The sequence below is a fragment of the Podarcis cretensis genome (genome assembly GCF_951804945.1).
Source record: "Podarcis cretensis genome assembly, chromosome: 17".
Taxonomy (NCBI): domain Eukaryota; kingdom Metazoa; phylum Chordata; class Lepidosauria; order Squamata; family Lacertidae; genus Podarcis; species Podarcis cretensis.
The window spans coordinates 556,357-569,392 of NC_137187.1; the positions used below are offsets into that span (position 1 = coordinate 556,357).

A 13,036-nucleotide genomic window follows, 5' to 3' on the forward strand; every position below is an offset into this window, starting at 1 on the left:
TGTAAGATGAGTATTTTTTATTAAGTTCGAGTTTGTATGCCTCTTGTGTGAACCGATAGTGTCTAATTGGGCCATAAATCTGATGTTTATAGTATTACAGTGGACACTCTGGATACAAACTTAATTTGTTCCAGGGGTCTGTTCGCATTCCAAAAATTTCATAGAGGCGCACTTCTGCACATGCACGCGGCATGATTGAGCGCTTCTGCGCAAGCGGCGAAACCTGGAAGTATACACTTCTGGGTTTGCCATGGCCGGCTTAACCCGAAGATTCTGTATCCAGAGGGATACGTAAGTAGAGGTACAACTGTATAGGGATTCTTTAGGAGAAATCAGATGAAGTTTCATTAATGAGGTGTTTTCGTGTTTAAGACCCATTATGCAAACTCTTGCACATTGTTTCATAATGATGTGTATTTTTTACAATGAGTTTTACAATTCTCATTATTCATTGCTGATGGTTTGTATATCTTGCTTTTCTAGTTGCCCCTGAGGAACCACCAAAAGGCTTGAAGTACCTTGGACTAATATTCACCTCTGAGGTCTTCCCCCCATTTTTTGCATTGTGCCCTCCTTTCTTTCTAAAACATCTTTGTGTTTACCATATCAAACAAACCGAGAGCAACAGCAGAATAATTTTTTTAATATTTTCATAGACTGCAGCGTTAAAATCTTGAAATCCAATTGGCAGCAAGAAAAATAAGAGTTTTGCAAGAAAAGCAGAACAATTAGAGAGATACTTCAAAAAACATACATTTCCCACCCTGAAGCTTAGGGTTAGGGCTGGGGTTTTTTGCAGCTGCGGGGAAAAGACAGCACACAGGAGAGTTTGGAAGTCTTGTATCTTCTCATCATAGAATAAATCACGCCCAACTACCAAAACTCTGGGCCTAGAGGGAAGGTCTTGCAGAGAAGCCCTACAACCTCTCTTTGTCTCCTCTTCAAGCTCCAGCAGCCTTGGAAAGACTTGGGCAAAGGAAAGCAGAGAGAGAGAGAGAGAGAGAGAGAGAGAGAGAGAGAGAGAGAAACAAGTAAGGAATCTGCAGAAGGAGGGATGTTCTTGTGAAAGACAGAACAAGAATAGGGCACACAAGAAGAGACGGAGTAAAAGAAGTCAGGGCTGGAACACATTGCTGCCCCGTGATCTTCCAGCTTTGGTCTAAGGAATGACTGGGTTGGCACTGGGACAAGTTGCTCCTAGGACAGGGGCCATTTCCTGAAGATAGGGCATAGGAAGAAGGCAAGACTAGTCAAAGGTCCTAGGCATGGCCAGCTCAGGGTAGCAGGGCGCAAGGCGCAGCAAAAAGGAGCTTGTGGAAAGCTCACAATGGGCATCGCTTGCCATGGCACACTCAGGGACAACTGCTGAAACTTCAAGGCTTTCTGAAGGTAGGCTGGCTGGCACTTTAACCTCCCCACCTTGGGTTTTCTGTTCTTTTCAAGGACCATCACCTTGTTCTAGAACCACGGACTGCTGTGCATTGAGGGATGAAATGGTTGAGTGTCCTTTGGAGGAGTCCACACCTTTTGGCCTAGATGGTCTACGACGAAGGAGTAACACCTCCTCCTAATGCATCTGTTCTCCAAATCTGCCTGTGAGCCAGATGGAGGATATGGGCAGAGAACGCAACAGTTGTGGGAGAGCCAGGGCAAACAGAAGCGGAGTAGGGGAGGGAAGGTGAAGCAATAGGGAGAAAATCAGAAGCAATGTAGGGGTGGCTGCCACCTCCCTCCCCCAAGATGGACTCTTCTTATTAGCTATCTAAGAACTGAAAACGAGAAGTGCCAGCCTCCCAGGATGACTTCAAGCGTCTTCCCACAACTTCTGCTCTGCCCCAACCTGGCTGTCGCGTGTATGATTAATAAAAATGAAGAGGAGTCTTTTTTGCAATATATTTTTTTAATTTATTGAAGCAGTAGTCACATGACCTTGCATCTAGCCTTTTAGTATAGTAACAGAATAGATCTGACCAGTCATTCGGCTTGAAAAAGAAATTTTCTTTTGCGCAAACAGACATCACATTGAATACATACATTATCCAGGACTGAAACCCAGCTCAGAGATAGCAACGTGCCGATTTGTTGGAGGAACAGCCCCACAAGACATGGTTATTATAAACTCTTCACACCATCACCAGATTTACTCAGGGGCTCAAAGAAAGGAAGTGCATTATAATATGTCTCAGCACATCTTGCAGATAAAGTAGGGTCATCGAGGATGATAACTGTCAAAGGGTTCCTCTTCCTTTCCATCAAATCAAATGGTTTGGTGGAAGACAGAAGCTGTTATCTCTTGCAAAAGTATCACAGATTAATACAGACCATTTAAGAAAACATGCTAGCTCCCTGTGTTTATTATATAAAGAGTCAAACCCCCTTGTTGGGCGGGGTGAGGAACAGTTCTGGAAAAAGGTGAATAGGAGCAGAAGAAGAGACTTTTAATGGAGGTGGGATACAGAAAAGTTCCAAGAGTTTTGAAATAAAGACCACACACTTTGTATTTTTAAATTTCATGTCCAGGCTAACCTACTTTTTATTTAATGCAAATTACAGTACCAGTTAACTATTTCCGAACCAAGTCACACAGAACAAAATGTATTTACAAAGGAGCAGAAGGGAGGAGGCAAAATAATAAAACATTAAGCATACTCTCCACAAAAAAGTTTATATTTAAAATGAAAAAATTAATCAGTCACAGAGGCATTCAAGTAGTAATAATGTTATACATGTTTTGCTTCTTCTTTGAATCAAGACAGCTTTGTACGTGTATGCAATAGTTTGTATACAACCCACAGTCCATTATATATAGATTTTAGATTTTCTGCTTTTAAGATGGAAGTGATCACGGTAATTGTGTGCACAAGCCCAAGTGATCTATCAGCAACATAGTAACAAACGCAAATTTTACAGGCAAGCATATTATTTATATATATAAACGTTCATTTATATATATAAATTGTTTTTTTCCAAAAAAAACCAAGAACAAACAACACAAGGAAGGAAAATATGTATCTCAAGCTAACCCTTTAGGTACAAGTCTTTATTACGCCTTTTCATTTTGCTTTTATTGCCTTGTCACAAATGAAGCAAGTAATTAGCCGCTATAGAAATATTGGGAATTCAAAGGCTTTCTGATGTATACACCTGGCAAATGTAGGTCCTGGGTTACATACTAAACTGTGCTTTTCATTACTGGCTTTGACCTCTAGTGGCTGGGATTTATAATGGATAATAGTTTATTGGTAGCATTTCTTAAGAAGCATTACTAATCTGGGAACATTTCAAATTAACACTAATTATGGACATTCACCATCACTTGGCTTATTTATAAAAAGAAGTATATGCTCAAGTATCAGTTAGATGACTTCAGAGTAATCTTTGTTGATTCCACACACCCCTTTGTTTAAAGGAAGGTACTTCAAAATTAAGATAAGTGTCTTGATTGACTTTCAGCTGGGGGGACAAAATATTGTTGATGCCATCTCAGGGACATGCACAGTTGCAATGCAGACAAAGGATAGATCAAGAGACCATTAAGGTACTTCATTTAAAAACAAGCCACAAAAACAGACTTCGGAGTGGACTGTCAGAAACAAAATGCTATCACTGACCTTTGTGTCACCAGAAAAAGTGCAGCCTCCGCCTTACTGGAATGAACACAAGATGATTACAAAAAGACAAAAAGCCAAAAACAAAACAGCAACCTTTGGTTTGATAAAAAGTTCAGCATTTTGCCACCGAAGAAGAGAATCTCACGTGGAATACTAACAAGGTCAAACACACAAGTGAGCAGAGTTTTCAAAGCAAGGCCTTTGTGCTGGGCACAGAAATTAAGGTCAACTTCAAAATGACTTTCATAAGAAAATAAAACTTCGGGGTGAGAGGGAGGGAAAGTGATAATCTACAACTACAGACTCTCAATACCACAGATTAATCTCTGGCCAAAAAAAGCAGAAAGGATGTGTGAGTGAGTGAGACCCCAATTCTTCCACCCCCCTGCTGCCCCCACCCCCATTCCATGACAGCTTCTTTGCAAAGCCCTATTTTGCCTCTACAGAAACAAAGACTAAACTAAAGCTCCTAGCCAGAAGCTGTTGTCTACAAGTAACTCTGGACAAACGTACTGGGAAAAGACGAGCAAAATGTAAACTTGCCACTTAGATGCCAAGATAGCAAACGTAAAATGAAACCGGTCACTGCTATTGTGGGTAAGGAGAGAAACTTTTAAACACCTACGAACAAAGCCATGGTTTGAAGTAAAAATAAAAATAAAAATTGAATGAATTTTCTTTTTAATTATACTACTGACATGAAATAACTCAAAGAAGGGAAACAAAGATTTCCATGTGTGAGACATCTGGTACAAAAAAAAGGAATAAAATAAAATAATAAAAAAATTATGGAAGCAAAGGCACTCCAAACTATATAGATATACTATACATCGCTAGAGTTATTGTTACAATAATACAGGCCGGTTATCTACTGTACAGAGTTAAAACTATATGGCTTTAAAAAGCTCGTCTACATTTTGTCTGATTATTAAAACAGATTTAACTGCCCTGAATGGTAACGTTTTGCTCATTAACAGCAGTTCCTGGGTCCACATATTTACATACAAAGCAATACAACTCAAAATTTTAAGAACAACTAATGTACAAACTTGAATTTGGTGAGGAGCTTTTGTCTTGTTTATTTACAAAAATGGTATTGAAACACCTGGATCTAGATTTGTATAAAATTTTGTCTGCAGTCCCGCCATGATCCACGAGAAAATAAAACCATCAGGATCTCAGTTTACACATACACACACACATACACACACAAAACAATTTTTTAAAAAAAATAATTAACGCTTTTCATTCTTCTTCCCTGCTAGCATCAAACTAACAGTAATGCGAATCCTAAGACACCATCTCTCTCCTGAGCCTAGACTGTCCTGCTCTCATGACTGCAAACTGAGTTTTCTCTAGGTCATCCTCCTGCTTGTTCAAGTGTCTCAAGAGCTCTGATCACGAGGGCTATAAATCAACATGGAAGACACCTATAGGCTCCTTTCCTACAAGCAAGATCCCCTTCCAGGCCTCTCATTCGCCATGGGCCCATTTATAGAAAACTGGAGTGTTTAAACCAATATGGGTTCCATACCCATTCCCCTTGAGGCTATTTTAATAACCATGTATCTGAACTTTCTGTTCATCCTTTTTTGAGACAGCCCAACAGCTCCCTCCTTGACAAGCACCTTTAATCAGATGAGACTCTCAGACCCAGCTTCATAAACGTGAGAAGAAAGAGGAGGCCTTGTTGCCTTCCAGTGGCTGCATCTGCATAATGCTGAGTTCCCCCCGGGCCAAATCAGCAAATCATGTTTCAAAAGATTCAACAATGAAATAAACTCTCACAAGCACCAAGATGACTGAGATTCATTTGAATGAGTGTAAGGCTAGGTGAGCACATCTCTCCATCAAAGTAGAAAGCTAGACGTAGAGAGCCTGTCTCGGTTGCTCCGGCAGCAATGGCATTCCTTCTTGCAACTTCCCTAACGCCTTTCAAGAAGTATTGCTTTCGCTTCAAAAACAGAGAGACTTGACTTTTTGCCACTACAAAATAACCCAGAACACAGACACTAGAAACAGGCATTTCTGCTTCAGTCAGACCAATTATAGATTAAAAAATAAAAAGCAGCACTGTATCTATGTATATATTTATAATATATATATATATGTATATGTATATGTGCATATATACACACACACTTAGCTTTCTATAAGTCAGCAAGAGCAAGTAAACTGATTTGTCTACTCATTAATATACTACCATTGTGAAAGCACCACAACAGCAACCGTGGAAGATCAATAAATAAAGATTAGAAAGAAGGAAGCTTTAAAAAAAAAGGTGACATTAAATACAAAATTCCAGATTTGGATTTTAGAATCACCTAAAAATAATGTGTCGATTTGAGAGCTCTAATTGCAATGGAAGTTTACGTCCATTCACGTTATAAACCCTGGCATTGTTTTCCTGTTTGCTTCTTTGAGAAAGAAGCCAGTTTAGAGTTTAAAAAAGAAGGGGGGCAAGGTGTAGAAGTACCTCTCCACTGGTTTCCTGTCTGTTTTCTGCACCTGGAGGGAGGGTACACTTGCTCCCACCTGTTGAAGAATGCAAGTGACTGATTATGGTCTCTTTTGTGCTTTACAGAACCTTTAATGTTCAGGGATCTTTAAGGTAGGTGAATGAGCATTTTTCATTCAAGCCGATAGTCTGTGTGTGTATATGTAACATACATATCTGCAGAATTCTCCAATGCTAGAACGGAATTTAAGATCAAGATTTGCCCTTAAGCTTTATTCATACAGCAGTTGCCCCCCCCCCCTCCCCTGGCTTTGGCAATTCAGTGTATCTTAGACCTCACATTTTCCTTCCTCCTCATCCCAAATCAAAGATAGTTAAGGTCTCCTGTGTATGTTATTCACGGTGAGCAACTCCTGCTAAGCTCCCAACCAAATTCAAGTTGTGCACTACACCAAAAGTTGAAACTTCACTTAAAAATACAAGGCTTAACAAAAGGAGCTTCAGCAGAATGAGGGTTCTCCTTTCGGTTGTGGGGGGGCATGAGAGAAGATTCCTGATTCTAAAGTACACAACAGCAATTGTTTGAAATTAGAAGATTGTCCTGGGAAGAGACGTTGGTGTGTTCTTTTGCTCCACTTCCCCTCTTCCCACCCCTGCCCCAAAGGGCCCGCAGCAGAGTGAGCACACAATGAAACTGGTTTGAATTTCTATTTTACAAGGTTAAATAAGAACAACAATAAAAAAAAAAATCGAACACTATAATGAACAGGGTTTTTTTCCTCTTTTTAAATTTTCTTTCCAAATGTGACCAGCGTTGCTGAGCAAGACTCAAAATTACTGGCGATTGTTCCTGTACAGGTTGCTGCTTGTGACCAGTTCAGGTGGAGTTGGAGGCTGATGCTGAAGCTACATTATTGGTCTGAACTCGATCTCCTGCATTGGCATCTGCAAACACCGCAAAAGAAAGCAAAGACACCGGTTAAATATTGGAAACTTGCTGCTTGCGGGCAGGCCTCTTAAGCCAGCTGTGGCAAGGGGAGACACCTGAATGTCAGCGAGAAATTGGGCACTTTTTAAAAGGGCCTGTTTGGTACCTGGAAAACAAGAGAGTCCTCTTCTGGCAGGAGAGTTACAAGCGTGTAGAAGAGCAGACATAAGCCTCACCTCAACCCCCAATGTTTGCTGGCTCCTTTTCGATATGAAGTCCCTGAACAAGGCTTCCGCTTCCACATAATCAGGAATCCTGGTAAGGTAGGGGTCCTGATCCTGTGGAGACTTCTAATTTATTTGGTAGAACATGCACAACAGCTCAGCATGCAAAGGTCTCAGAGGAGCTGGTGTGCTGGGGGATATTGGGAGGGTGGTTTGCACTTTTAATCCTTGTGAGTTCCAGCAAACATGCAAAGATGGCTAAGGCCTAGATCAGACTATTTGGTTCAACTACAGCTGGACATGCCCCAAAGTCATGGCTCTGGAAAAGCAGTGGCAGGGCCTGATGCCAAGATCAGGTTTCACGTGCCACACACTGAAGGCTTGGGAAAGCAGGGGAAAAACATCTCTGCCCCTTTTCTCATGAACACAGCCAGCAGATTGTGAGGTACAGTGGTGCCTTGCAAGACGAAAAGAATCCGTTCCGCGAGTCTCTTCGTCTTGCGGTTTTTTCGTCTTGCGAAGCAAGCCTATTAGCGGCTTAGCGGATTAGCGGCTATAAGCGGCAAAGCGGCTATTAGCGGCTTAGAAAAAGGGGGGGGAGCGAAAAAAATCACAAGACTCGCAAGACGTTTTCGTCTTGCGAAGCAAGCCCATAGGGAAATTCGTCTTGCGAAGCGCCTCGAAAAACGGAAAACCCTTTCGTCTAGCGGGTTTTTCGTCTTGCGAGGCGTTCGTCTTGCGGGGCACCACTGTACTGATAAATCAAGAGGAACCAAGCAATATCAGAAGGCAAAGGTGGCATCGTGTTACAGTGATGCCTGGCTATATCTGGGGCAGTTCCTCGCATAAAACCCATCTGACTAATAAACCTTGGCCAATCATGGTTCTTTACCAAATAGCTGAGGTTTAGGCTTCACATACGCAACATCTTTTGAACATAATTTACTGATGAACAGGTATTAAAACACTTGATTGATAAACAGACACAAATAAACAGGATGCTAAGAGGTGACACTATTTGATTCTACAGAGTTAGAAAAGTATTGGGAGCCCACTATGCTCCTTTTCCCTAACTCCTCTCCTGAATTCAGTAGACAATAAAAACAGGGTTCGGAACAGCGGTGTGATTTACTGAGTCCATAATAAAACACAGCAAGAGGGAAAGGATAATTAAGAAGGGTTTCATGGTGCAAATCAAAGCAATTACAAAATTTTATATAAAAAAAGAAAAGAAAAATGTTGGACTGCAATAAATTGAGACACTCGCATAGACCTGTAGTATCTGATGTTCGTGAGTTGCTCTATTTGGTGAGCCATCTTTACAGAAGACAATAGCTGTGTAAGTACCCGAATTCTCATTCTCAGGTTGGTGCTGCTAAAAAGAAAGAAGGTTGACCTGATCTCCCCTCTGCCAGAAGAGTGGGGAATCTACTTTCTGCTGGATGGTGTAGTTCTCCTAAAGTCTACTACAATGGGAAAGCTTTATTTTGCTTGAAACATACGCATTATGTGCTGGTGGAGCTCTGCTTTTGTTCTGCTAAACTGCAGTTGCAGAGGGCTGCCCCCCCCCACTATTTAGCAAAGAAAAACCAAGCACTTCTGTACTTTGCAAGTTCTGCTTGGCATTCACAAAACCTGCTGTCATTGCAGGAGCCTTTGGGAGAACTGCATCACCAGCAGACATCACCTTCTTTTCCTCTTCTAGCAACAAGGACAGCTGTGGCTGCCACTGGAGGGGGGCAGTTGGTAAAAGGGTTGAAGCACATGAATTCATATTTTGCTCAAGAATGAATTAGTTTTGCCCACTGATTTCTGGATAAAGTATTTCTGAGACAATCTGATGTAAGTGAGAGCCATCTCTACCAAAAGGCTATCCATTAGATCAAACTAGAAAAATAATGGGGGGGGGGGAGACACACTTAACTTTGTGTAATATAATTAAGTAGCTCTTTAACATTTTTTAACAGTCATATAAATACCCAAGCAGGAAAAAAGGATGAGTCAATAAATGCAGAACATACTCATTAAACCAGACTCCACAGCCAGCTATAGATCACCAATACATTTTTCAGTCTCTGATGAATCTGTAATTGTCCCAACATACAATGGTTTAGGCAAAGGTTGGTTGTGCCATGCAGGGCTGGACTGTGCTATAGGGTTCCCAATAGGCAGTGACAGACCCCCCGGGTATACGGTGGTATAATAATAATAATAATAATCATCATCATCATCATCATCATCATCATCATCATCGTCATCATCATCATCATCATCAAATGAATGGTTGGGAGAGCACTTTAAGGTTCCCAGATATTCGCTGGCAGCTGGGTGTGGTTTTGGGGAAACAGCCTTAGGTAACTAAGTATTTAAGTTTACAGAAGACACCAAAGCACTGAGGGTGATAAAATTCCAAGCAACCAGAATGCGCCAAAATGGCACCGCTACGCTGAACAAATAGTGAACAAAGTGGCAAGAAGTGTAAAATGGTGAACCACTGAAGCAAACAAATGCTTATTTCATATACATTTTGAACTAGCGTCTATTATCCAGGAAAGAGATGTTGGGACCATAGCAGCTAGTGCTATTAAAACTTGACTTGTTATGCATCAGCAGTGAAAAGGACAAACTGTTTGTTAGGGTTTATTAAGAGAGAGATTGAAAATATAGCATTGTAATGCCCTTTTATGCATCAAATCAGTGACATAGCAAGATTGGGAATCCTGTATGTAGTTCTGGTTACCCACTCATTTTTATTTCTAACTTGGGTTTTGAGTTGGCTGGTATCAATTTTATTTTTCCTCTCTTATTCATCGGATCCAGGTATAACCATAAACACCCTGAACAAACACCTGGAGCCAATAAGTCGTCTGCATGAGTGCTAACAAACAGAGGTTCAGGTACTGCTGTAGAAAACTGAGATTGGTCAACACAATCTAGGGATGTGGTATTCATCGCATTGCCCCTGAAGAACCTGTTCTGCAGTTTGTTGGTGCTGCTTAATCTAGCTCTGCTGCTGGACACTGAAGTAGCATCCAGGAGCTTGCAGTATTTTTACCAATTGTGTTCCTTCTTCAAGAGAGATGACCCGGCACATCTCAGTCCAAGCAGGGTCATACAGTGGTGCCCCGCAAGACGAATGCCTCGCAAGACGAAAAACTCGCTAGACGAAAGAGTTTTCCGTCTTTTGAGGTGCTTCGCAAGACGAATTTCCCTATGGGCTTGCTTCGCAAGACGAAACGTCTTGCGAGTTTTTTCCCTTTCCCCCCCCTTTTTCTAAGCCGCTAAGCCGCTAACAGCCGCTAAGCCGCTAATAGTGCTAATCCGCTAATAGCCATGCTTCGCAAGACGAAAAAACCGCAAGACAAAGAGACTCGCGGAACGGATTAATTTCGTCTTGCGAGGCACCACTGTACAAGAGATGAGGTCCTTCAGATACCCTGGACTCAAGTTATATAGGGCTTTATAGATCATAACCGGTAATGGACTGGTACCCTGTGGTGCTGCTGTGACGGTGTTTCTATTCTCCCTGTGATTAGCTCCAGGGAGCAAATTGGCTGCAGCATCTTGGACCAGCTGAAGTTTCCAAACACTTTTCAAAGGCCTCCACACACAGGTCATTGCAGGAATCTAAACAGGATGTAACTAAGGCATCATGGCCAGAGCAGACATCTCCAGGAACAGGAACAGTGCACTAGTTTTAAATGTGCAAATGTGCTCCTGGCCACTGCCTAAATCTGGCCATTAAGGGTTCAATCTGTGAATACTCCCAAGCTGCGAACCTGAGTTTTTCAGGGAGTGTAACCCCCTCCAGCACATAATGAATCCCTAGTCCCTCATCTGCCTTTCAACTGACCATGACCTTCAGTTTTTTCACCCTCCTCCAGTCCGTTACTAACACCAAACCAGCTTCGTCATATTTAGATGGAGAGATGGAATGGTGGCAGCAACCCCCAAAACTCTGGACAACCTCTCCTAGAGGCATCCTGCAAATGTTAAATAGCATTGGGGCAGGACAGACCCCGAGGGACACCTCAGGTTAAGAGCAGCAAACAGAAGACCCACAGCAACACCTCCCCTAGGACTAAGCGGCTCAGGAGCACCATCCCTCAAGGACTGCCTCTCTTCTTATGACCCCACCAGGCCCTTCTTTGTGCCCCTCCTCAAGCAGTCCAGAGGGTGGCAATATGAGAGCAGGCCTTTTCCGCAATGGCTCCCTCTTTGTGGAATTCTCTCCCCAGGGAGGTTTGGCTGGCACCTTCTTTATACACCTTTAGGCGCCGGGTGACAATGTTCCTCTTTAACCAGGCCTTTGGCTGAGTGACATCTGATACCCTTCAAAATGTGTTGCGGAAGGGGGGATTATCAGGTTGTCTTTGCTCTTATTTTTGTTATGTATTTTGTGTTTATTACATTGTAATTTTATGTTGTGAACAACCCTGAGATCTACAGATATAGGGAGGTATGCATATACAAGACATAAATAATCACAATAAGATTATACAAGCACCATAAAACAGTGCCTCCACATCCCATCCCAGGGAGGTGTCCCACGGAGAAACCAGGGCCAATGGTATCGGAGGTCCAGGAGAACCAACTCCTCTTGTCTGGTTCCTGGTGTAGGTCATCCACTAACACAACCAATGCTTTTTCTGTCCCATAATCATGGCTGGAGCCAGTATTAAATGGATATGGATGATCTGTCTCATTCAGAAAAGCTTGGAGCGGAGAAGCGGCCACACACTCCAGCACCGTGCCTAAGAATGGAATATTGGGGACTGGCCAGTCATTATACAAAACTGTGGGCTTTTCCAGCAAAGGTCTTATCACTGCCTCTTTACGGCAGGTTGCAACCCTGCTTTGCTGAACGTGTTCAATCGCCACCCTTACCCACTTGGTTAGTCTTCCTCGGCTGCTTTCATGAGCCAGGAAGGGCAAGGATCCTGCACACACGTGGTGGCCCTCACCTCTCTAAGAAACCTGTCCCCATCCTCAGGCTGCACTATCCCAGTAAGTACAGGTGTTGCAGAATGCTGATGAAATTGGAAATCTGGAGTGGAAATTGCTGGTGTTCCCTTATTCACCCCATGTCTGAAATGGAAATCAATCTAGCAAACACAATTGGTATTGGCTGCTATTTTTTCCTTTTCAGTTCGCAAACAAGATATGATCAGTAACTGAGGACACACCGTGTCAGGGAAGACAGTTTGGTACGGGGGGTGGAATAGTTTCGCAAGCAGAAACGTGGCAGGCATGAAGAAAGTCTCACCTGAGGCTGCTGGAACATTTGTCGGGGTTGAAGCAGCTGCCTGATTCCGAGCATGAGCAGGTATGAGGGTCGAAGCCAGAGACGGATTACTTGACAGTTCTAGAAGGAAGTTGAAGAAGAGAGTATTCACAGCCAGCCCACAGGGAGCCTCTGCCAGTCGCTTCACAGTGTCTCCTATCCCACATCAGCCACATGGCCATGTGTTGCTAAGAATCTATGATTCTAACAGGCTTTCCCAGAGCTGGAAACGGCTCAGACAAGGGAAGCGAGTATGAACTATGAGACTGAAGCAGCTGGTATTATATTGCAGTCACTCTACCTTCCAAATCCGTAAAAGAAACTGTCGTTATTAGTACTATTTCAGCTAGAGTACAAAAATGAACTGCTACAGACATGCCCTTGGAATGTGAGTTTCAAAAGAGTATTCTAATTGCTTAATGACTTCTTGTGACTGCATTCTTAACATCCTCCGCTGTGGCTGGGACTGCCTACTGCCAGCTCTGTCTGGTACCCCAACTATAGCAATATCTAGACCAGGATCACTTGGCC

At 42.5% G+C, this 13,036-nt stretch overlaps 2 protein-coding genes across 4 annotated transcripts in view; one reads left to right on the top strand and one right to left on the bottom strand.

Annotated features, from left to right (window-relative positions):
- The window catches only part of CFAP91 (cilia and flagella associated protein 91), a 26,501-nt gene extending 24,618 nt beyond the window's left edge, over positions 1 to 1,883 (top strand). For both annotated transcript variants that reach the window (XM_079960249.1, XM_079960250.1), the window contains one exon: positions 484 to 1,883. The gene's annotated coding sequence lies outside the window, so the exon portion shown is untranslated. The remainder of the gene's footprint in view (positions 1 to 483) is intronic.
- Positions 1,882 to 13,036, bottom strand: part of GSK3B (glycogen synthase kinase 3 beta) — a 66,468-nt gene continuing 55,313 nt past the window's right edge. For both annotated transcript variants that reach the window (XM_079960308.1, XM_079960309.1), the window contains 2 exons: positions 12,488 to 12,586; positions 1,882 to 7,014 (listed from right to left, as the gene is read on the bottom strand). In XM_079960308.1, the coding sequence (XP_079816434.1) occupies positions 6,947 to 7,014; positions 12,488 to 12,586 (167 nt within the window). In that variant the 3' untranslated portion in view covers positions 1,882 to 6,946. The remainder of the gene's footprint in view (positions 7,015 to 12,487; positions 12,587 to 13,036) is intronic.